The sequence below is a fragment of the Pezoporus wallicus genome, unplaced genomic scaffold (genome assembly GCF_028554395.1).
Source record: "Pezoporus wallicus isolate ANWC-B61680 ecotype Strahan unplaced genomic scaffold, APGP_CSIRO_Pwel_v1 contig_13954, whole genome shotgun sequence".
In the NCBI taxonomy this organism is placed as follows: domain Eukaryota; kingdom Metazoa; phylum Chordata; class Aves; order Psittaciformes; family Psittacidae; genus Pezoporus; species Pezoporus wallicus.
In genome coordinates this window covers 2,452,586-2,478,171 of record NW_026638000.1, presented here as the reverse complement: position 1 = coordinate 2,478,171, position 25,586 = coordinate 2,452,586, and the positions used below count along the sequence as shown (strand labels likewise).

At 42.5% G+C, this 25,586-nt stretch overlaps 1 protein-coding gene across 1 annotated transcript; it reads left to right on the top strand.

The window, feature by feature from the left end:
- The first annotated feature begins 1,265 nt into the window (after positions 1 to 1,265).
- MKI67 (marker of proliferation Ki-67) lies at positions 1,266 to 24,793 on the top strand. Its single transcript, XM_057408681.1, has 16 exons — positions 1,266 to 1,307; positions 2,614 to 2,727; positions 4,229 to 4,310; positions 4,392 to 4,507; positions 5,385 to 5,454; positions 6,648 to 6,717; positions 9,108 to 10,604; positions 11,129 to 11,367; positions 12,338 to 12,761; positions 14,601 to 14,716; positions 14,923 to 15,094; positions 15,183 to 15,317; positions 17,240 to 18,798; positions 20,112 to 20,187; positions 20,735 to 23,770; positions 24,403 to 24,793. Exons 2-16 carry the CDS (start codon positions 2,636 to 2,638, stop codon positions 24,549 to 24,551), a joined length of 7,833 nt encoding a protein of 2,610 aa, XP_057264664.1. The 5' UTR covers positions 1,266 to 1,307; positions 2,614 to 2,635; the 3' UTR covers positions 24,552 to 24,793.
- The last annotated feature ends 793 nt before the right edge of the window (positions 24,794 to 25,586 follow it).

The following is a 25,586-nucleotide window of genomic DNA, read 5'->3' as shown; positions in this document are numbered from 1 at the left end:
GTTCATACAAACCTATGGTGCAGTATCAAATACATAATATTCATCAAAAGTAAGGATGCAACGATACTGCATTTGGTCAGGACCAGCTCTTTCTACCTCTGTATGATTCATCTGAATTCTGTTTACTTGCCAATTGTTTGGTGTTTTGGTGGTTTCTTGTATGTTTGTGGGGTGTTTGGTTTGGTGTGTGTCGTCCCCCCTCCCGTTTTCAAATACACAGCAGCATTGACAGCATTCATCCTAATTCTTGCTATTTGTCTTGCAGATGCTCAGATTCGAGCTTTAGCGATCAGTTCCTGTCGGGGGGAGAGATGGGAATCAGTTTTTGCAGCTAAATGAAGGTAACTAAATGACTGAATAAGCTTGGCCTAAAATAGAAATTTAATTGTTTAGTCTAATTTTTACTGCAGCTTTCTCTCCTCCCTCCCCTCTTGCTCAATCAAGTTTTATACCTCCTTTAGAACCCCTTATTTTTGTGGTTACTTTTCGCCGTCAACATTAGCAGCTAAAGAAGCGAGCATCTGGGACGCGGCTCAGCCCCGTTGTTAACCCCTTCCCCTCGCCGAGGGGCTGACGAAACTCGCCCGGGTACGAGCACAAGCCCGTGGGGCGGGACGGGGACGATCACCGTGGCCGTCCGCTGGTCCGGGAGCCGCTGTTGACAGGGTAGAAGAGGAGGAGGAGGAGGAGGAGGAGGAGGAGGAGGAGGAGGAGGAGGAGGAGGAGGAGGAGGCGGCGGCAGGGGCCGCCCTGAGGCAGGAACGGCTCCGGGGCGTTACCTCAGCCCGGCGCCTCCATTTGAAATCAAACCGCCTCCGCGCTCCCCATTGGCTCCGCCTGTGCTCACGTGACCGCCTCCCGCCAATCGCGGGCCAGCGCGCGCCTTTTCGAAACCCTTTCCGTCCGTCCCCCTCCCGTCGTGTTTTTCTCCTTCATGTTTTTCTCCTTCCGCCACTTCAAGCCGAAAGAGTCCGGTCGCCGCGGGGCTCCTCTCCCGGCGGGCTCGGTGTGTGTGTCCCGGAGCCATGCCAGCTGTCAGCAAGTGACGGTGATGGCGGCGGCGGTGGTGGGTCCGCAGCCGTCTGCACGCCGGCAGTGCCCCGTTTCGGCTCGGCGCAGGGATACAGCGGCGGGGAGGGTGCGAGGGGCCTGTGAGGAGGCCGCTGGCGCGCGCGGGAAGGCGCAGTCTGACAGGACCGGGAGGGTGGCGGGTTGGGGTGGGGGGGGTCAGAGCCGCCGCCGCCGCCGCCGCCGCCGCCGCCGCCACCACATCGGGCCCTCGGCAGGACGGCTCCGCTCCGCCGCAGGTAGGAAGCGCTTGAGGCGGTGGGGGAGAGCGGCTTCGTGGCGAGGAAGGGCTGTCCCGGGGGTGTGTGTGTGGGGGTGTGGTGGTGTCAGGCCGCGCGGACGCGGCGTTGGCGCTCAGGGAGGTGTTGGCGTTGAGTTGGTTCACCTCAGTGGCTGTCCGCTTCCCGACTGCCCGCCCGTCCGTCCTACCGGGGGGGCCTGCATGGAGCTTGGGCTTGTAACAGCCCCCTGAGCTCGGCTTCTGCGGGTCGTGTCGTGTTCTTCGCTGGCTGGCGGTGGTGGAAACTGAACGGGGCGGTTTGGGTAAGGGAAGGTGAAGAGTGCCGGTTTTTGTAACGCATACATAAAGGCTTTCCTTAAGGGTGCTGTCATATTTGTCCTGAGGTGCTTTTGTCGGGGCTTTTTTTTTTTTCCAGCACGTGCTTTATAGTATGAAACCGAGCATAAAAGTTCAGAAGGATCGCTCTTAACTGCATTTAGTTTCCTTGTGTTCAGCTTGCCACCTTCGAGTACATAGCGTGCTTGGTGTGTGTTTTCTTGAGGGTCGCTTGTACTTGGTGAAGGAAGACGTTCTTCTTCCATGTGAGGGTGCTGAGGCGCTGGCACAGGGTGCCCTTCCAACACAAACCATTCTATGACACACATATATATGAAGGGATCTGGGTACCAGGCTGCGCAAATGCTGTAGGATATGAAGGTTTTTTTTTTTCGGGGTGGGGGTTGTAAGTTAAACACTGTTCCTTCTGCTTTCCTGCTATGTGCATGCAGAGATGCACTTGCCACCTCTGCTGTACGGGCAGCCTACCAGATCACAACAAACCTTTCAGCTGGTTTCCCTTGAGGTCATGCCACAATCTTCTGCTTCAGGATACAGTTGTAGTCAGTTGGTTTCTGTTTACTTAAAAATCAGGTCTGAGAATGCCTATGTAGGTAAGAGAATGTGCAATATCTAGGTGAGTGGCTCTACAAGAAAATACTTGTGAGTTGCTTATGGGGTGAAATATACCATGCGTTGCCTTTGAGTTTTTGCGAAGGCTTTGCAAAGGTAGAAAATACCTATTGTCTGTGTAAAAGTGGTATAACTGAGTTGACGTGAACCAGTTTCTTCTGCCCTGTGTGTGGTTAGAGTGGTGCTTCATGGTAAACAGCTCCCAGTTTTCCACACAGGCAAGCCCATGTTAAATGACACTGGTTGTACACTAGAGAATGGTTCTTGAACAGAAGTAAGAAACATAATGACACTGATTTGCTTTCCTAAATGTGTAACACACTATTTGGATGGGTAATTTTGATGTTCCTTTATAGGTAACATTCCTTACATTTGAAGATGACGCTCTTTGGGAAAATTGTTGTCATTAAGCGGAATGGGACAGATGGAATTAGTTTTCCACTCACTGCGAGTTCTTGTTTATTTGGAAGGTGAGATTTAGTTGAGTACTTGCATACAGCAAAATAATATTAGTGATTTTTCCCTGCAGATTATATCTTTTAATGCTTATTTGCAAAAACCAATGTTTGTTTATTTGTATGATGCACCAGGGGAGTGAAGGTGAGATTGGACTAAGGTTAATTGTAGACTAGAAAACTGAACTTAAATTTTCATTGCTGCTTTTTGTCCTTTACTTGCCAGAAGTATTTTAAAGTTTCTGGCCAAAGGAAATCTGGGGAAAGGATTAAAAGCAACAAACAGCTGACAAGCAAGTGATTGTATTCTTTTATCCTGAGGCAGTGTTCAGGTAACTGATGAGTGATGTGAGGTTCATGGCTTCTGTTTGACCATCTTCATTACAGCAGTGCTCTTCTCAATTTTTATTCTCTTTTTTTTTTTTTTTTTTTTTTTGGTTCTCCAAAATATCAGTAATGCAATCTTTCAGCCAATATATAGATTTATTATTAAAAATCAATAAGAACTTATGCTTCATCCTCCAGTCTTGAAACTCACTTTGGCTTTTGACATTTGAATGATAGATAGGGTTTTGAGCTTGATCCAGCTATTTTACATTAAAAGCTAAAATCAATATATCTGAATGGTGTATGTGGAGACTTGGCTAGATGATCTTGCTATAAACAGGCTGTAAATAAAATGCTTTTACTTCTTTTAGACTAAGTCTGTTCAGCACTTTACTGATTGATTGATATCTTAAATAACTGTAATTATTCAGTCCAGAACCAGATTCCATAGGGAAAGTCTATGGAAAGCACTTCAGTGTCCATAATACTGCTCTTCGGCTTCAGCAGAGCTGCCCAGACAGGCAATGGTACAAACATTAATTTCTGCCTGCTGCGCCAGTGAGATGTGTCAGGTAGTTCAGTGAATGTTGCCTCTGGTGTGATAGCTGATGTGTTTGCTGCTGAAGACCTACAAGATGTCAAAAGCATTAGAGATTAGCTTTAAATAAATAAATAAGTCTGGATGCTTAGAAACAGCTTTTACTTCCTAACAGCTATTAAGAAGGTAGAAGTGGTGAGACCAAAGGTGCATCCACCTAATACTCTGTGTCTGAGAGTGCTCAATAACAAGTTCCGAAGTGCAGACTTAAGAGCATGTGCTAGTATTTTCTGAAAATATTCAGTAGCTCTTCTGCAGCTTGTAAGTTGGGAGAGAAGTAATCTCAAACCAGCAGGTATCTGTTGGAGACATGTCTCTTTTGGCTTGTTGTGAACAGCTTTTTTAGAACTTGGCTATTTCATGTGTTTTTTTCTGATAGGATTTTCTGGTGTTACAAAAGTGTGAGCTGTTATTTTTTACCACACTTAAAAGACTTGGAGAGTTCATTTTCCTCATGCTTCTAAATATAAGAAAGTATCATGCTGCTGTACAATTATTAGCTGAAAAGTTGGGAAATCACCTCATTCTATAGTAGTCAGATTTTATTGTCTTTTGTGCGTCTTGAAACTCAAATTGTATTTTCACCCACAGGAGAACAGAGTGCGATATTCGCATCCAATTGCCTCAGGTCTCAAAAGAACATTGTAAAATTGAAGTAAATGAAAACAAGGAGGTAAGATCCACATATTCTAATGGCACATGTTTTGCATCGTTGCATCTCATCAGGCTACTGAAGTGTTTGTTCTGTTTTTAGGCAATATTGATTAATTTAAGTACAGTAAATCCCACACAGCTGAATGGGGCTGGTTTCCAGCAGCCTGTGACTCTGAAGCATGGTGATGTGGTAACCATTATTGATCGGTCTTTCAGGTAAGTGCCAGTGACAAACTGTTTATGCCTCTGTCCCAGAATTTGTTCTTCAGGCAGGCAATGTGCAGAGCTTTGTGGCTGCAGGCTCTTCCTTCTGGATGAAGATAGAATAATAGAATGGTTTGGGTAGGAAAGGGCCTTAAGATCATCTAGTTCCATCCCCCTGCTGTGGACAGGGATGCCTCACACTAGACCAGGTTACTTCCAGCCCCTTCCAACCTGTCCTTGAGCACTGCCAGGGATGGGGCAGCCACAGTATCTCTGGGCACCCTGTGCCAGCGCCTCAGCACCCTAACAGGGAAGAGCTTCGTTATATCCAACCTAAACTTCCCTTGTTTCAGTTTGAACCCATCACCCCTTGTCCTATCGCTACTGTCCCTGATAAAGAGTCCCTCTCCAGCATCCTTGTAGGCACCTGCAGGTACTGGAAGCTGCTCTGAGTTCTCCACGCAGCTTCTGTTTTCCAGGCTGAACAGCCCCAATCTTCTTAGGTACAGAAGATGGCTGAAGAGAAGTGGGAAAAATTAAAATTTCCTTTTAGCATATTAAGGAACACAAGTTAATCTAGTTTATTTCCTATTTTTATAAAGATTTATACACCTTCAGAAAGCAGGATTGCTTAAAGATATGTTTTAATCAGCTTTATATTATGTTAAGCTAAAGGTAGAATTGTCTAGAGCCATTCTGATTTTGTTTCAAGGGTAGTCAGTTTTGGGGGAAAAGTTAAGGAGCATTTTGATGCAGTTAAAGCTTCTAAAACTGACACATGTGTTGGGAGCAGCCAGCTATTGCCAGGTCATTTATCTTAACAATGGGTATTTTGTCATCAGCTACTGGATAAAAAAAAAAGAGTTGTCTTTTAAAATATCTCTTCCAGGTTTGAATATCCTCTGCAGGCAACTCCAAGAAAGAGGCGTTCCCGGTCTCCGAAAGATGAAACACTGCAGGTAATTCTGTGGGGTTGTTTGTTAACAAGTGCTTTTGTATTAGTAGTGATATTCTATTTCCTTGTTCTGTTTGCTTATTAGGAATAATTGTCCAGCCATAAACTACTTTTCTGTTTTAAACAAATAAACTTTCAGATAAATACTTATGCTTTAAAAATTAATACTTTATTAATTTCAGACTTGTAAATTTTCTAGTAATAGATATTTCATACTCTATGTTGTTACAAACATAGGTAAGCTATTAAAAATCCATCCTTAGCTTTACCAAAGAGAGAATAGGATACAGGAAGTGCAGTGTAGGCACTGGATATCCATGAGGAAGTTTACCCTATGGCATAGAATCATAGAATAGTTAGGGTTGGAAAGGACCTTAAGATCATCCAGTTCCAACCCCCCTGCCATGGGCAGGGACACCTCACACTAAACCATATCACCCAAGGCCTCATCCAACCTGGTCTTGAACACCGACAGGGATGGAGCATTCACAACCTCCTTGGGTAACCTATTCCAGTGCCTCACCACCCTCACAGGAAAGAATTTCCTCCTTATATCCAATCTAAACTTCCCCTGTTAAAGTTTGAACCCATTACCCCTTGTCCTATCACTACAGTCCCTAATGAAGTCCCCAGCATCCCTATAGGCCCCCTAATGAACCTATAGGCCCCCTAATGAAAGAATGCATAAGCATTCTTTCCTTCCAAAATAATCTGCTCTATGTGCTTGTGCACTAATATAGTGTTAGAATTTATCGATATCAAACTATCTTTTAATGACTTTTTTTCATTAGTTTATTTTTTTTTTTTTCTCAGCATAGTTTTCCCCCTTAAAGGGATACATGTTAGTTTGTAACCACAGTGGCTATTGAAAGATGTTCGGTGTGTGTTGTAGTTCTCTTACTTGAGTTAAAAACTTCCACTAGGTCTGGTAGGAAGATGAGGTACAAATGTGCTGCTATATATTCTTCTTCTTCAGCTGCTTTTGGAGCATGTTTCATCATTTGATGAAACAAGATTTAAACTCTTGCTGTGTAGGGCCTCAAATGTTCTGAAATTTTGGAATACTCTAGGATTTCACTTGAATGCTTTTGAGCAGTAAATAATGCATAAAGGTTTATAAATGTATTGTGTTTCAATGTGCAGTTGAAAGCTAAGCTGTAAACTGTTGCTCTGCTGTAATATTGTACAAATTTACAGGTTCTTCATGTTCAGCAGGTGGCAGAAGTGGAATTACAAACTTCAGGATCTAAAAGCCTTCATGCTTCAGGTTGGTACCTGTTTTATGGAGGCTTTGCTTTTTCTTCCCCCTTCACTGCATTTGCTTTCAGCATAAGAGGAAAAACAAGGTTGAAAAGAGCAAAAGAAATGTATTTTAAGACTTTTCAATCTAAACACCATATACTTTTCTTTGTCAGTGTACTATTTCTTTATATTTAGATGCTGTGATTTACCAACACACAAACCAGTTTACCTGCATCTTGACGAACGAATCTTAACAGTTTGCTTGAAATTGTCAAAATCCATATATTTTACTTACGGATTTGTGCAAATTGAGTTTAAGAAGTTAGCGTTAAGAAGGGAATTCTTAACTCTACACCAGCTCTGCAAATGCAATGCAGTGTCAGTTGAAACTGGTATGTGAAACAGTTGCCTATTACATTTTACTCATCAGTGGCATCAAGCAAACACAACGTGGCAAATCCACTTTTGGTTAAAATTTAACTTGCAGTTCTCTGGCCTGGAATACAGGTGGATCCCTTTTGAGCTAATATTGCGTAGTTTCATGTAGTCTTACTTAACCAGAAATAATTTTGGAGTTATATAGGAAGGGTTAGTTTTGCTAATTCAAATACGTGAATAGCTGTTTCATGTAGACCCAGTAAAAATCATCTGAAACTTCTGTATGGTTATAGACCATAGACTGGTTAAGTGCCAGGACTTTGCCTTCCCATCCTCTTTGTCTTAAGTAGTGCTGAGTTTCATGGGAAGATAGAAAGTTTGTTACATGGAGGCTATTTATCTACAGACAAGTTGTATTTTCTTGTGACAAATGACTGTTCTAGTGCAGAAAGCACAGGTTATTTCAAGGTGTTCCATTGCAGTGGGTGGTTATGAGCACATCTGTATTCACAGGAGTTGGGCAACAGGTTCCGCAACACTCTGCTATGATACAAGTCTTTGCTTCGTTGTTCTATCAACTTTAGGGGAACAGCTTGTCCGCTTAGTAAAAAGAACTTACTGATGCATTTATCTACAGCTGGATAAAAGCTTTCATAGGAAGGTCTGATTTCCTGTTCTTTCACATGTCTTTCTCCCCTCACTCCTTTTCTGCCTTCCTGGAAGTTAATTGAGAGGCTTTTCCTTGTACGTCAAAGTCCATCCTTTCACCTTTATATGTATTCTTTCCCATCACAACTAAGAAAGGTCAACATGTATCAGCAGTAGTTCAGCCAGGTGTTCATGCTGACATAAAGTAGTGTTGAGAACTAGATCTTGTTCTATAGATGTATAGATCTCAGCTTCTTGTGCTTTAAAAAAGCCACATAAGAAGGAAGTGGAGCTGTTTGAGCGAGTCCAGAGGAGGCCGCGAAGATGCTGCGAGGGCTAGAGCAGCTGTGGTCTGGAGCCAGGCTGAGACAGCTGGGCTGGGTCAGCCTGGAGAAGAGAAGGCTCCTTAAGGGGGAGACCTGAGAGCAGCTCCAGTGCCTAAAGGGGCTGCAGGAAACTTGGAGAGAGGGGCTTTGGACAAGGGCCTGTAGGGACAGGCCAATGGCAATGGCTTTAACCTGCTAGAGGGGAGATTGAGATGAGCATTTCAGCAGTTCTTCCCTGTGAGGGTGGTGAGGTGCTGCCGCAGGGTGCCCAGAGAAGCTGTGGCTGCCCCGTCCCTGGCAGTGTTCAAGGCAAGGTGGGAAGAGGCTTGGAGCACCCTGCTCTAGTGGAAGGTGTCCCTGCCTGTAGTGGAGGGTTGGAACTGGGTGAGTTTTAAGCTCCCTTCCAACCCAAACTAGCCTGTGATTCTATATGGCGAAATGACCCCTCTTATCAGATGAACGCTAAGCTTGCATATACTCCTTGCTCACAGAAAACACAAAGTGAAGTGTGCTACCTCAGGCTTCCTTGGCTGCAGTTTATAGATCATAGGACACATGGTGTCACTTGCTATGTCTCATCTGAGGCAACTCTGCTTTATCTCCTGTCGTTACACTATAGAAGCATTGCCATAGTTCAAGCAGTATAGTGCCTATTTAAATGCAGAACAAAAACCAGGCTAAATTGTGACAAACTGACCTAAGTGGGAGTTTAATTCTATGCTCATAGTTGTTTTTTTTTCACAGCCCTGAAAGGTGGATACAAGCCATTGATTCCAAAGAAAAACAAAACCCTGAAATATCAAGTGTCTTACCTGAATAAGGGATAAATTTCAGATTACAACTTAAAGTGAACATTGAGATACTGATGTTTCTATTACAAGAGAAATTGTTACTGTTAACACAGCTTTATTTACAGTACTGTATCCTGGACCCTGTTGACTATCTTGGTAGAGGAAAGGAAGGTATTTTTATCCATATTTATGGAACTTATATTTATAGTTCTGCAATTTTTACGTAACTCTGCATCTCTGTTACTTTATGTTTTGCTTTGCTTTCTTTTCAGGTAATGCTGAGTGCAAAGGAAAAGATGCCAATGAAAATAAACAAAGTACAGAGGAAAATATTTCCAAGGCTTTACCTGTCAAATTACAAACACCCAAATCTTCACACAAAATAGATGAGTCTGCTAAAAAGGAGAATTCAGTGTCTCCCTTTAGTAAACTCTATGAAAAGCTGAAAAATGAGATTAAAGTGAAAAAACCTCTTCCTCATGGAAATGCAACTCAAGAAGCTGCAAAAGGAGATGGGAAGAATGTTCCTCTAGAACCAAGCACTCAGATTTCAGTGTTAGGTTGTGATCTTGGAAACCTGTCTAAAGAACAAGAGAGAGGCAGAAGTGAAAATATTGAAGAATGTAAGGTAGAAATCAAGCAAGATGTGGTCACTTCAGAGTTTAACCAGGTTTCAGCTGTCAGAAGTGCTACCAAGAAGAGATTTATCAAAAGTCCTCGAACATCCATTTCAAAGGTGTCAAGAGATACTGGTGAAAGAAGCCACTTACAGGATCATAAGGAGCCAAGTACAGCAGGGAAGTCTGGAAGTACTAGAGTTACAGCTAAACCCACTCAGGAGAAGGATGGAAGTGCAGTGTTTTCACTGAAGCAGTGCTCTATAGAATGCTTGGATTATGCAGGTGAAATGAAAATGCAGAGCTCTGGAGCAGCCTCGGATAAAACAGCACAACCAGGTAACACCACAAATGTTTCTGAAGTTGATCAGCATGTTCTGTCTACACCGACTTCCAGAAGGAAGAGTCCTCGGTCTATTTTTGTATCGCCTACCAGGGAGAGTATTGGAATGAATTCTGTAATCACTGATACTCCAACACCTCGACGGCATGTGTCCCTGAAACGTAGGTCTCTGTCAGGAGTTGCAGCCGAAACTCAAAGAGAAGATTCACTATCCATAAGTGGCAGCCTCAAACAACTGCCTTTGGCAGAAAATAAGTGTTTGAAACAAAGACAAAGCAGTAAACAGCATACACCAGGAAAACCTGCTGAAGTGCTGAAAGAGATCTGTGACCAGGCAAACATTGTGAACTCAAACGAAGAACATTTGGAACCTCCTGCCTGTTCTAATTCCAGGAGTCCCAGAAGAAATAACAGGGAGAGTCAAGAATTACCAAATAAAAGTGTCCATTTGGACATACTGGCTTCAGAAGAGCTCAGATCAGAGCTGGCATCTCCTGCTAGTCACAAAGGTGGCTCTGGCAGAAAAAGGGGTGGGCCAAGAAGCTCTGGGCTGCTCACTGGGAAACCATTAGAGACAAGTGCTCCCCTAGAGCAGCACAATAAACCTACAGACAGAAGAGACAGTGGAATGAAAGAAGAGCAGACCACCAAGGAGGATCATCAGGAGCAAGGTTTGGAAGATGCTGGAGTAACAAGACCTCGTAGATTGTCATCAAAGAGGAGGTCTTCTGGAGGCACTGCTCTACTGAAAGACACTGAAGCTGTCTCAGAAATGAGTATTTCTGACCTGTTGGCTGGAGAAGAATCAGGTAAACCTGTTTAATCCCTCCCTGGTTGGGTTTGTAACTGAGAAATTCTCTTCCTAGCATTTATATGAGCATTTTCCTACTAATGTAAAATGTAGACCCCCCCCTTGCTGACATACTGCTTCTGAAATATTTATCATGTAGTTACAATTGATCATCAAAATGCACAATAATGTCTATAAAGAGTTTGCTCCACTGAATCTGTTTCTCGTTAAGATAAATTACCATCTGGTTTATTTCAACTTAAAAATGCACAAGGAAGTGCTGTTTTTTTTAATGTGGGTTAAAATGTTCATTTGGAGTCTTCCCCATGAGGGTGCTGAGGCACTGGCACAGGGTGCCCAGAGGTGCTGTGGCTGCCCCATGCCTGGCAGTGTTCAAGGACAGGTTGGAAGGGGTGGAAATAACCTGGTCTAGTGTGAGGCATCCCTGCCCATAGCAGGGGGTTGGAACTAGATGATCTTAAGGCCCTTTCCAACCCAAACCAGGCTGTGATTCTTAAATATGTTTTCACTTGTTCTTTTTAGGCAAGACAACAAAGATGTCTCCAAAGAGGAAAAGTGGTGAAGTGTTGCTTCAGCCTTTAGGAAAAAGGAAGAGAGTGTCTTTTGGTGGTCACCTGAGCCCAGAGCTTTTTGATAAAAGCTTGCCTCCCAACTCACCTCTTAAAAGAGGTGCCATTCCTGCCCGGCTGAGCCTGCCTTTTGGAAACTCGCCACGTGCTGTCCTCAAAAAGGCTCAGGGATTGAAGCACTCTGCAGTCCAGGTAAAGCTTAAGACTAATCAAGTTGCTGAGACACTTAATGCAAGCAGAGTATAAGTTCTAAGACTTCTAAAAATTAACAAGTAGTAGTGAAATTTTTTAGATGTATGTTGGGATATGGAAAGTTTAATTGCAAGTTAAAAAGGTATTTGAAACCAGCAAACTTCAGTCAGCATTATTTTAACTTCTCTACTGTAGGAAAGGGCTCAGTTTGCCTTTTATATCTACCTGTCTTTACCCAGGAGGTGTGTATGTATTCAACTCGCATGCCATCAGTAATTCTCATGCTCTAGCGATAGGACAAGGGGTGATGGGTTTAAGCTTAAATGGGAGAAGTTCAGGATAGATCTTAGACAGAAGTTCTTCCCTGTGAGGGTGCTGAGGCACTGGCACAGGGTGCCCAGAGAAGCTGTGGCTGCCCCATCCCTGGCAGTGTTCAAGGCCAGGTTGGACACAGGGGCTTGGAGCGAGCTGCTCTAGTGGAAGGTGTCCCTGCCCGTGGCAGGGGTTGGAACCCTTCCAACCCAAATCAGTCTATGATTCTCTGCATTATGCAGGAGTACTTTTTTGTGTGTCTGTGCTTAGCAGCAGTGTCTGAGTGTCTGCAGGCTCCAGTTACCACAAATAAGAACAAGCAGGACAGGTGTTTGTTGTCCAACTCTGCAAGCTCCTGCCATGTGGTTTGTCGAAAAGCTGGAAAGCATTTACTGTGTTTTAAGCTAGTTACAATGTGTGAGTTGTATGTGAGGTGAACAGGACTGTTGAGTAAAGTAGAACAATAAACTCAGTTAATTTATTCAGTTGAATTTGCATGTATCTTGGGACACTTAAAAGGTATTTAAGACTTTATGAAATGAAATGAAATGAGAATTTTATACTATTGTACTTACCTGTCAGAGACGTAGATGAGTGGTTGCGGTCCAGCTACATGCAGTAACATTTGATCTGTATGTATTTATTTTTTCCCGACCAGGAACTTCCTGAACATTTGCAGAAAGAAAAATTGTCACCAAAAAATCTGCCAGCTCAGAAGTTCCCATGTGCCTTGTCCCCTTCTTCTGGGAGGGCAACACCTAAACTGCCTCCAGGCTCTCCAGCACCTTACAAAAAGGGCCGTTTCTCTGTTTCTCATGTCATGGCACCATTACCAATTGTAGAAGAGAGAGATGCTGTTCGAGAAGACACGAATACAGAGGAGAAAGATGGTGCCTTAGTGAAAACACCTAAATCTTCTCTCGTTAACCAAAATGATAAACCCTTTTTGACGGCTACACCTGACAAACTAACCAGAAGTGCCCAACTTGCTCTGAAGGTTGCTTCCATGAAGAGTAGAAGTGGGGCTGTAGCAGTTTTCAATGCAAAAAGAAGAAGTGGTGCCTCCAATGCCAATCTATTAGGTTTGTTTCAGCAGTTAATCCTTAATATTCATTTTAATGTTTTAAGTTGCAGGAAGAAAACAGAAGTTGGCCTAATTTGTAATGCAGAGGCCACCAAATGCTTGGCATAGCTGTTGAGGATTGTTGGACATGTTGGAAACTGAATTGCAAAGTGTTACATTTTTTCATATTATTAAATTACTAAAACAAATATCAAAGCACAAATCTTTAATGTTCAGAAGTTGAAAAATGAAAGAATTAAGGTTACTTGCAATAGTGATCCTTCAAGTTCAAGTAATGTTGAACTAAATCAATTTGTATCAAAGAAGTGGTAAATGCCGCATCCCTGGCAGTGTTCAAGGCCAGGCTGGATGAGGCTTGGAGCAACCCGCTCTAGTGGAAGGTGCCCTTGCCTGTGGCAGGGAGTTGCAACTTGATGATCTTAAGATCCTTTCCAACCCAGTCTGTGATTCTATGATTCTATAATTACATCCATTTTCATTTGAAAACATGCATTTCATAGCAGTCTAGCTTCAGTTTGTTTTGTTGGTGCCTTTTTTATACACAGTTCAGACCTTTGTCCATGGACGGGACTAAACTGTTTGCAGTGGTATATAACAGATATAATTAGTGAATAGGATGATAACTGGGTGTTAACCTGAAAATTTGAAGTTAAAGCGTTTGAATTTGAATGTCACTGGTTTTAAGTAGTTTTTATAACACTGGAAACATTATGATAGGGGAGCTGTGGCTCTTGAAACTTTGTCTTTGAAGAAGACATCTTATGGAGAGTACTTCAGAAATATTGGTGATACCATTTTCCCCCACCTCTCTGTAATGTGTAGAGTGGGCTTTCATCTACAGTTTCTTTTGCAATATGAATAGACCACCAGAGTTCTTAAAAATTGTGGATGTCTGCTTAGTATCCAAAATAAAATTGTGTTTCCAATGCTTTTTCAGGTAATTTCTTGCAGGCTTGATATGTGTCTGTATCCCGAACACCCTATCAATGACACCTTATGAAAGTGCTTCTTATTTTCAGACTTTCCCCAGCTTGCACAGCAGTTCTGACAAGAGAATAATAAACATGAGGAACAGCATTCCCCTTTCTACCTTTACTTAAAAAAAATAACAGTTTCTTTTATAAGTTCCCTGTCTTCTCATAACCTGTTTCTGAAGCAAACAAGGCAGATGTGCCACAAACTTACAGCCTCATTTATTACACAGCTCTAACTAATTCCCCAACTCCTCTGCTGTGGACAGAATGATGCTGTGATAAATGTAACCTTGCTTTGGGAATTTCTGATGTATGTTACAAGGAAAAGGTGATATAAAAAAGACTATGGAAAGCCTGTGTAGGTCTAAATGCTGTAAGCAGTATAAATAAATAGTCTCCTGACTACGATGTTCTTTGGGAAGGTGGTGAAAGAAAAGCTGGATATGTTTCACTTAGAAGCCATTTCCCTGATGTTAAATCTCATGTCCCACCAGGGACAAGTGAAGATATAATAATAAAAGAGACTTAAAGGCTCATGGCAAGTTTTTATTGGGAAAAATTATTTCCTTACAAAAACAGTGAGGATGGAATTGGGTCAGCATTTGGTTTTAGGATCTAACATCTTTTTGACACTGCATGAAGCTTGTTTTGTTGAGGAAAGCCACACTGGGTACTTGGACATATGTTAAATCTCAGCTGAAATTGGAGCTTTTTCACCCAGCACATTTAAGTATAGCTGTTGTCAGGTGATACCACCACTTTCCTGTGCCCAACAGCAGCAAATCCATTGGAATGATAAATAATTGTGAACTTCCATTTATGCAGGAGAGAATTAAAGTGCTTATTTCTCTTTCCCTTTCTAGTGGCAAAATCTTGGGCAGAAGTGGTAAAATCAGGTGTTGCAAGACCGCAGGCAAAGGCTGTTAAAAAGAGTGTCCGAAAACGAAAACTCCTAAAGAAGACAATCCAGTCACCCAAGGTATCCTTTTAAAATTCTCTTTGGTTTTGCATAACCACAAAGCAACTTGTAGGTATTTTGCTACAGAAACTAGAAGCTTCTGAGCCTTTAATATGATGTGAAATGGGTGTTGATAGCTTTTTCACTATAAGAAATGTAGGTTTTATTTAAAAGGGATCTTCCTTTTACTCACCTTTGTTTTTCTCCTTTCTCTTTCCCCTCTGCAGACTCCAGAAAGTAAAATAAGAGGTCATTTTAGCACAGGACATGCAGAGTCACCTGCTACAATAGTTGTAGGTAGAGCTTATTCCACCACAGTCAGAACAAGTGGACGTGTCCCTAAAGTGATGAAAAATCCCATCTTGAAGCTAAACATGAATATGGACGAAAGCTTCACAGGTAACATCTTAAAGCTTGTTGCTCACTCTGCCAACTGTGTCCTTCTCTTGTCAAAGCAAATGCTTATATCTCCAAATCTCATTTGTAGGAGTGGCTGAAATGTTTCAAACTCCAGAAAATCTGAGTGGAAAAACGTTACCTTTGGCTGCTGTTCAGAAGATGGATTTCACACCAACATGTACTTCAGGGGATCTTTCTGAGCTGCACACTCCTGAAGAAACTGGTATGTTTGTTATTTGAAAAGCAAGGGACTGTTTAGATATATTATGGGGTAGGAGTCACAGCCTAGGTAGAGTTGATATATTGGGATGAAGCATCTTTCAACCCATGAAAGGAACTGTTGACTTTTATTATGTATTAAAAGGCATTTTTGCAGATCCAGTTAATTTTTTTAGTAGGTATTCTTTTCCCATTCATTCCAATTGAAACTTCAAACGGTGGAAGTATTGCCTCAGGTAAATCTTGGGCTGAAGCATGGCATGTTCTTGGCCAGTTGTCTACATCTAAATCCAGTGACAAAGTTTCACAACAGGGAGAGGTTATTGTTCAGTATTGGAGAAAATGGTCGAGGGACCTTGACACGCTTGTGAGGTGGGCTGATGCCAACCTGATGAAGCTTAACCATGACAAGTGCAAGGTCCTACACCTGGGTCGGAGCAATCCAAGGCACAGCTACAGGTTGGGCAGAGAAGAGATTCAGAGCAGCCCAAGGAGAAGGACTTGGGGGTGCTGGTCGATGAGAAAATGAACATGAGCCGGCTTCAGTGTGTGCTCGCAGCCCAGAAAGCAACCGTATCCTGGGCTGCATCAAAAGGAGCGTGACCAGCAGGTGGAAGGAGGTGATCCTGCCCCTCTACTCTGCTCTTGAGAGACCTCACCTGGAGCATTGTGTGCGGTTCTGGTGTCCTCAACATAAAAAGAATCTGGAACTGTTAGAACAAGTCCAGAGAAGGGCCATGAGGATGATCAGGGACTGGAGCACCTCTCGTATGAAGATATGCTGAGAAAGTTGGGGCCGTTCAGCCTGGAGAAGAGAAGGCTGCGTGGAGACCTCAGAGCAGCTTCCAGTATGTGAAGGGGGCCTATAGGGACGCTAGGGAGGGACCCTTCATTTTAGAGACTGTAGTGACAGGACAAGGGGTAACGGTTAAAACTGAAGCAGGGGAAGTTTAGATTGGATATAAGGAGGAAATTCTTTCCTGTTAGGGTGCGGAGACACTAGAATGGGTTGCCCAGGGAGGTTGTGAATGCTCCATCCCTGGCAGTGTTCAAGTCCAGATTGGACAAAGCTTTGGGTGAGATGGTTTAATGTGAGGTTTCCCTGCCCATGGCAGGGGGGCTGGAACTGGATGATCTTAAGGTTCTTTCCAACCCTAAGCATTCTATGATTCTATGATACTAAAGTGTCATGTTGGAAAGAGTTGTATCAAGAAGCTACTTTGTAGTGCATCTTTTGCTAATAACCTTCCATCGAATCATAGAATAGTTAGGGTTGGACAGGACCTTAAGATCATCCAGTTCCAACCCCCCTGCCATGGGCAGGGACACCTCACACTAAACCATGGCACCCAAGGCTCTGTCCAACCTGGCCTTGAACACCACCAGAGATGGAGCATTCACAACTCCCTTGGGCACCCCATTCCAGTGCCTCACCACTGGAAGTAAAGAACTTCTTCCTTAGATCCAATCTAAACTTCCTCCATTTCAGTTTTAACTCGTTACCCGTTGTCCTATCACTACAGTCCTTAATGAAGAGTCCCTCCCCAGCATCCCCATAGTCCCCCTTCAGATACTGGAAGGCTGCTCTGAGGTCTCCACGCAGCCTTCTCTTCTCCAGGCTGAACAGCCCCAGCTTTCTCAGTTGCTTCAAAACACAAAGGGAATTGCAATGAAAAACTTGTACCACAGGAAGTTTTAGGGACAACAGAGAACTAATTTTTATATCAGATTAAATAAGAAAAAGTATCCCAGTTTTGATAGTCACTTTTAAATGTGTGCTAGTTGCAAATCAGTTGTTGATGATCATTTTTGATTTGTAGAAGGCTCTGGCTGATTGAATTCAGTTTTACTCAGTTATACAGTATTACATTGCTTGGGTTTTCTGCTTAATTCTCTTTCCAAATTACATACATCTACTTATTTCAGGAGAGATGATGGTGTCACCATTGAATAGTTCAGATGCTTCAGAACACAAACAAGATAGTCCAGGGATCTGTCACCTTTTGAGAGAGGAATCACCTTTGAAGTCTGTATTTGATGCAATAGCCACAAAAACTCCTGAAAAAAGAAATGCTATGCTGGAAGAAAATACTGGTGGGAATAGTTTGTCAGTGACTCCAGAAAAACAAACATCTCGAGGGAAATCAGGAAGTAGAAGGAGGACTCCAAAGCAGAAGTTGGAGCCAGCTGAGGTCGTGTCAGGTGTCAAGCAGCTGTTAAGGACCCCAGAGCAAAGGTCAGAACCAGTTGAAGCCTTATTGGGCATCAAGCAGCTCATGAAGACCCCAAAGCAGAAGCTGGAGCCTGTAGAGGCTTTGACAGGCATCAAGCAGCTCATGAGAACCCCGAAGCATAAGTTGGAGCCTGTAGAGGCCTTGTCGGGAATCAAGCAGCTCCTGAAGACACCGAAGCAGAAGTCAGAGCCTGTAGAAGCTTTATCTGGCATCAGGCAGCTCATGAAGACCCCAAAGCAAAAGTCAGAGCCTGTAGAAGCTTTATCAGGCATCAGGCAGCTCATGAAGACCCCAAAGCAAAAGTCGGAGCCTGTAGAAGCTTTATCAGGCATCAGGCAGCTCATGAAGACCCCAAAGCAAGAGTCAGAGCTTGTAGAACCTTTATCAGACATCAAGCAGCACCTGAGGACACCAGAGCAAAAGTCGGAGCCAGCTGAAGTCCTGTCAGGCATCAAGCAGCTCATGAGAACTCCAAAGCGTAAGTTGCAGGCTGTGGAGGCTTTATCAGGCATCAGGCAGCTCATGAAGACCCCAAAACAGAAGGTGGAGCCTGTAGAGGCTTTGTCAGGCATCAAGCAGCTCATGAAGACCCCAAAACAGAAGGTGGAGCCTGTAGAGGCTTTGTCAGGCATCAAGCAGCTCATGAAGACCCCGAAACAGAAGGTGGAGCCTGTAGAGGCTTTGTCAGGCATCAAGCAGCTCATGAAGACTCCAAAACAGAAGGTGGAGCCTGTAGAGGCTTTGTCAGCCATCAGGCAGCTCATGAGGACACCAAAGCAGCAGTCAGAGCCAGTTGAGGTCCTATCAGGCATCAAGCAGCTCCTGAGGACCCCGCAGCAGAAGCCAGAGCCAGTTGAGGTCTTGTCCGACATAAAGTTGCTCATGAAGACCCCACAGCAAGAGTTGGAACCTGTTACAGATGAAAGTGCCTTTAAAAGATTGCTGAAGGCTCCAGCACAAAACAGGCAAGCAGTTACTTTAACCAAGAGAACTCCAAAGGTGAAGTACCAGCTAGTAGAAGACATGATTGGGGTCAGCCGCATTTTCAAAACACCGAAGGACAAAGCTGAACCCATGGAAGATGTGTTTGATATTAGTAGACTAGTGAAGACTCCAAAAGAGAAGTATCAACCAGTTGATGATTTTGTGGGTCTGCAAAGGCTTATGGCAGAGCCCAGGCAAAAATGCTCCGACTCTGAAGTGGACTATGCTGGAGTTATGGAGATGTTTGATGCACCAGAGGAAACTGAGGTAACATACTTTCTTTAGCTTTTGGAAAGAATGCTTTTAGACTTTGAAACCTGTGGTTGAAATGCATTCTTAGGCCTCCTAGTGTCGTATCTTGTGTATGTTACAGCGCTTCAAGTATGTTATGCCCATAATCCCTGGAGGATAAACGATCTTCTAGAAAAGCATTCCATGTTGATTTGAGAACTGTAAAGATGGCAGTCTTAGTTCCTTGGCAGCTTTGTCCAGGTGGATGCCCTCTGCTAGAAAACACAGCTTATTGCAAGTTTGAATCTGAACACTATTTTTCCTGGTCATTTGTTCCTATTGTGCTTAAAGCACCTTTTAAATTGCTAAAAACTATCATCAAGTTCTTTCTCAGCCATCCTTTTCCGTAAGCAAGGGATATGGTTGGTTGGTTTGCTGCGTACCCTATAGATTAAATTTTAAGCTATCTTTTTACATTCCCATCCAAAGATTTTGACAAAGCATTTTACCACATGGCCAATAGGTTGCTCTCTACGTCCCTAAGTCTTTCATTCATTGCTTCTGGAATGCATGCCTATTTTATAGACATATATATATATTTCTGTGTTAACATGTATTTTCTTTGAAGGAGCCCTGTGTAATTAGTTACTGAGGTTGCTCTGGGTCACCATTCTGACCTTAGAATTCACAGCTTCATCACTGGTCATTTGTGAATTTTTAGTATTTATTTTTACATTCATTCCAAGATCATAGAACCATGTAATAGTTTGAGTTGGAAGGGACCTTAAAGTTCATCCAGTCCCAACCCCTGCCACGGGCAGGGACACCTTCCACTAGAGCAGCTTGCTCCAAGCCCCTGTGTCCAACCTGGCCTTGAACACTGCCAGGGATGGGGCAGCCACAGCTTCACTGGGCACCCTGTGCCAGCACCTCAGCACCCTCACAGGGAAGATCCATAGGTAAAATGCTTCATATCACTGGACTTTGTGCTCATAAGTGGAGAACCAGTACAAACCACTCAAAAATATTTGGCCTCAGTACCCCAAATTCCTTTTGAGCATTCATTTAGACACTCGTCAGGCATTTTATGAATGACTTTTTAGCTCTGTGAAGTGTTTGTTACCTTTCACTTTAAAAACTGCTTCACTGGCTTAGATGGCCAGTATTAAGTTTCATAGATTTATTTGCAAATATATTTATATAGATACAGTCATAAAACTGATTTCATTTTTAAAGAAAAGTACTTGGTAAGAGTTCAGATATTTCTATACACTGACTTTGTATTGGTTGGCTCTAGTATTTGTTGTTTTCTCAGACATGCATTTGTTGATTAATGTTTATTTCCTTAGGTCAAATCAGTAAAAGCTATGGATTCCAAGCAAGAAGATGCTGCACCTTTTTGTACTGATTCCACTTGTAAACGTGGTGAGTGCAAATATGTTAACTAGAGAAATAATGGATATAGAAGTTAATATATGTTGTTATGAAGTTTTAACGTATGTTTTAGAAACTCCAGAATACATAGCGTGAAGGGTCCATAGCTCATGGAATTTGTACAGTCATCCCTAATGAACACCAGGTGCTGGTAGAAGTAACAGCGTAGTAGTCTGTTGATGTGGTAATGTTGTCTTCTCTTTACATACCAGTAAAAAACCTGATGTGAAGGTCTCTGCTTAAAGTTATCTTCTTTTAAAAGACTTTTCAAGAGCACAGCTTAAACCTAGGAATGCTGCCTATCAAATGAACCAAGTTGGTCAGAAGCCTGGTGTTTATCTTAGGAATTGGTTAAAATCTGTTTTTATTTTTAAATGAAGAATAGTAAGTGTAATTTGTTTAAGCAAGATGACTTAGGGAAGTGTTCTTAGGAATATCAAAACTCACAGATCTTTGATCAGGTGTAGTAATGTTTAATGTTTGTTTGTGCTTTTTTTTCCATGTAAAAACTTTGAATGGGGAACAAAACCTGGTTTAGAAGACATAGGAAATATTTCAGAAGGTGAAGATTCCCAGCAGAAGGAATCGGCTAGTGCAGGCCCGTCTACCCAGAGAAGAGGGGGCAGACGAAGGAAGAGAGTACCTCCTGCTTCAGCAGAGCACTGCAGAAGGGAATTGAATTTAAAAGAATTGCAGAGTGTGGAAAAAAAGAGCAAGCAAGAGGAGATGGAAGCTAAAAATGAAGGAAGAGGAAGGAGAACCAACCATCATATACAAGAAGAAACTGTTTCAGAGCCTCCTGTGCAGGAAAAAGTTGACGTTTCATCTGTGGAACCACATGGAGCTACTCAAAGACCCAGAAGAGGTAAAAGGAAAGACCAAAAGGAGTTAAAACATCCAAGTGAGAATCCCGAGACTTGTGACAAAGATGCTCCTGTGCTGCAAGAGGAAAAACAGGCTTTGCAGAAATGTGGCATCAGTGACATGGTGGAAACTGAAGATGGTCCAATCATAAAGACAGGAAGTGCATTGAGTAGCACTGATAATGAAAACTGTCAACTGCAAACAGGTTTAGAAGAAACTGAAAACAAATCTAATGAAGGTGGTGCAGAAGACAGTGAAGAAATACTTCTGTCACCTAGGAGCAGAGTTAGAGGAGTAAGAAAAGTAGCAAGCCCAGAACCATTGATTCTGCCTAAAAGAGGAAGAAGAGGTAGAAACGACCAAGTTCAGCAAGCTGCTTCAGTGGCTCTTCACAGGACAACAAGGAAACTTCGTAAAGACCCATCAGAAAAGGTGCTACAAAGAGAAGAAGAGACTTTTGTCAAAGGTACTGAGGCTGCCACAGCAGAAGAACCTGAAAATAGAACTAAACTTGAAATAAAGATACCAGAGAAAAGAGTGAAGTCTTTAAGAAGTGCTGGAAAGTACTCAACTGAAGTAAAAGCAGACAGTGGTAGGATGGCACTTGAAAATATACAAACTGTTCAGAAAACTGAGGAAACTTCAGCTGAAGCTGGTATTGAACCCATCAAAAATGTGATAAAAGCATCTCAGGGAGATGAAACAGAAAATGCTCAGGAAAATACAACAGAGGCACCTCAAAAATTCAAGGCAGAGCTGCCTTCTGGAGAGACAAACAGAAAGTCAGTCCCTGCAAACAGAAATGCAGTGAAGGAAACAAGAACTAGAAACAGGAGAGGCAAAAAAGACTCCTTGGAGAAAAAGTCTGATGAATTTGCCAAAGATGTAAAGAACCTAGAACTAATTGCTCCCCAAATCAAGTCAGAAGTGGATGAATCTTCTCTCCAAGATTCTGTGGGCTCTGTTTGTGTCAAGAATACCTACCAAGTCATGAAGGACCAGAACACCCCAACTGCCACACCAGAACCTGCTGCAGACAGTGATGGTCTTGCTCAGAGCCATCCAAAGCGGACAAGAAATGACCAAGGAATAAAAACCACAAAGCAAACTGAAACCCTGCAAGAGAATGAAGCCCACAGTCATGGACTGATATGTCCAAGAGGTAGAGGTAGAAAAGTTAAATTTGAACTTGAAGAAGCCAGTTCCAAAGCAGTTGAAGGAAGCAGGAGTTTACCTGAGGATGGCAAAGGAATGACTGACAAAAAGAGTCTACAAGAGACTTCAGAAAATCCTCCTTCACAAGTAAGGAGGAGCAGAAGAAAACAAGCTGATACTATTCCACAAATAGGTTTTTCTACCCTTATGGAAAAACAAACATTAACTGCAGAGCATAGTAAAGATGAGGCTTCTACAAAGGAGCAAGATTCAGCTTTGGAAGCTGCTCCCTCTTCAACAGAAGATATTCCACTGAGACGAGGGAGAAGACGAGAGGTTGCTGCAGCATCACAAACATCTCGATCTCTTTCTACCAGAAGAAGATGTGGGTTGCTGGAAGGTGATGATAAAAAAATGACTGTAAGAGAAGATCAAAATCCAGCTTTGGGAAATGAAACTTTGCAGGCAAAAGCAAATGCATCAGCAAGAGACGAAAGGGAAAAGATTGATCTGGCCGCAGAGGCAAAAAGTTCATCTCCTCTCCAGAGAAAGTGTGGCTTGTCAGAAACCGATGGTAAAGGGGAGGGCACCTGTGAAGAACAAAATGTGCCTTTGGAGACAGTGTCCTGTGCAAAAGAGAAGCCATTGGGAAGGGGCAGAAGGAAACAAACTGCTCTGGCATCACACACAGCTACTTACATTCCTCTTAGAGGAAAACATGGTTTGCCAGCAGACAATGGTAGCGAAGAAGCTCCTAAAGAAGATCAAAATGTTCCATTAGAAACTTCTGATTCTTCTGTAAAACAAAATCAACTGAGAAAAAGCAGAAGGAAACAAACTGCCCTCTTGTTAGAAGCCACAAGTTCTGCTTCTCTTGAGGGAAAACAGGGCTTAGCAAAAGAAAGCGGTAGAAAGACTAATCTGAGAGGAGCAAAAAAACTGCTTTTGGAGAATTCTATTTCCCAAGAAAAAATCAATCCTTCAAAAGGGAACTCGAGGGAAACAATCACCACAGAGGCTGTTAGTTCCACCTCACTTCAGGCTTTGCCAGAAGAGGGTAAGAGTGAAACTCCTGAAGAACAACAGAGTGTACTTTTGGAAGTAGCTCCATCTGCAAAAGAAAATCCATCAAGAGTGGGCAGAAAGAGAACAACTTCTTCCACATCTAAAGAAACTAGTTCCGCTTCTCTCGGGGAAAAACCTGTCTTGCCCAAAGTCAGAGGCCAAAAGAGGATTCTTAAAGAAGATAAAGGTGCATCTCTAGAAAATAACTCATCTCAGGAAACCACAAGGCAATTGAGGAATAAAAGTAAAAGGGTAGAATTCAAATTGGAGGCAGCTACTTCTACTTCTCACTGCAAAAACGGTGACTTGCCAGAAAATGGCAAAGCTTCAGAAACTCAAGAGATGTGTTTGACATCCGCTGGTTCTGAGGGAAATCATCAGTCTGGAAAAGGAGAAGAGATTACCCCTGCACCACAGGCAGCTCCCCCTTCTCGCAACAGGAAACGTCAGTTGCCAGCAGATGATTTGCCAGCCAAAAAACTAAAGTTAGGTGAGACAAAAATTTCCTCTCCATTTTCTAAGTGTAGCTCAGTTATCTATAGGTGCAACAATAACATGTGACAGTTTTAATGTTGCTGGGGGCTGCCATGTTCTAGTGGAGATAGAGAGTAGGTCTTCAATATAGGAGGAAGACTTCGGTGAATGGGATCTATGTTCTCAGAGAATCATAGAATGATTTGGGTTGGAAAGGGCCTTGAGCACCTACACAGGTGCTTACCCTTTACAATTAAAAACTTGACTTTCCAGCTCTGTCTGGACCATAAAAAAAACTACTAGATATTTATTTTTGCTGGATTTTCCTTTGGTGTTGGGTATGTTTTAGTTTTACATATCAGTAGAAGGAATTTTAGCTAAAATGGCAGCTAATTGGTTTTGGTGCTCTCATTAATGTTAACCTACTTTCCGAAATAGCTGTAAGTCCTAAGGGATCTATCTTAAAGGATATCTTAAAGGATGTGCACAAGTATGGGATTTGTAGCTGGCTTGGTGAATTCATACATGTAATCTTTGGGATGTGGTCACCGGGGACATTGCCATTAAAAACAATGTAGCTGAGGGTTGAATTTTGTATAAAATATTTGATTTATAGTACAAATTCACTTTGTTTTTGTGTGCAAATAGGGAATGATGGAAATCCAGCACCACAAAAAGGAAAAAGAAACAAAGATAAAGAAGAACCTGAAGGGAATTTAAGGGCTACTCAAAATGCTGGAGGGATGGACAGGAAGACAAGATCAAGCACAAGAACAAGTGCAAAAGCAAGAAAATAGTCTCAACAACAGTCACAGCACCAGTTCTTAAATCAATTCAGTAACTGAAATGTCAGGTTTCTAATGTGAATTGATTTGCACTTGGATTTTAAGCTCAGATTTTGTAAAGCAATCATTGAATTATGATGATATGAAAAGATTTTCCTTACTGTGTTTACAGGTAGGGTGTAGATTCTGGTTTTAATAGATTCATGTGTAGTGGTTTCTGACCCATGGGATGCTTGTGCAAAACTGCAAACCTTAAATCTTTGTATACCAGTATTTATCCCCTTTTCTGTTGATCAGCAGCCAGGAAGCCATATTACTTTACTGCTAGTTTAATTGTAAGCTATTTTCTGCTTAGATTTTAATGTGCTTAAGTCTGATTTTTTTTTCATGACAGTTCTGTAAATATTCCTTAAAAGAAGCTCTTTATGTATCAGCAGAATTCTGATGCTGAATTTTTAATAAGTTTAAAAAAAACTTCATTGTATTGAAAAATGCAGATTTGTGGAAGCCATTAAATTTGTAAACAATTTGGGACTGGTGTGTTTTGTATTCTTGACAACAGTGAAGGTTGTGTCATTACTGTCCTTGTACAAGACAACCATGTATATGAAGCCCTCAGTGATAGGGTTTATTGGTGGTCTTTGCAGTGATGGTCATAAAGGTCTTTTCCAACTTGGTTGGTTCTGTGATTCTATTTCAAAGATTCATACTCTCCAGCTCCATGGCATGGTTTTGAAGGTGGGTCTTCTGCAGCACAGGCTCTTCTGTACACACAGCTGGATGCTGCAGCACTTCCATGTGTGAGCAAGCGCTGAGCTGAGGAGACACAGGACTGGTGAGTGTATGGGGTGGTGATGGGGGTCCTTTTTCTGAAGTTGCAATATTACTGTGAGTAACCAGTGTAATTTGGAGGTGAATTTTAGAGATGAGTGACTGCAGGGTAATAGTCTGTGTTTGTCTTTAAGGCCTGTGGCTTCCTGTTACTCTGTTAAGTGCAGAAAGGGAGGAAATTCATCTGGGGAGTTGAAGTTTTGTGCAGTTTAAAGA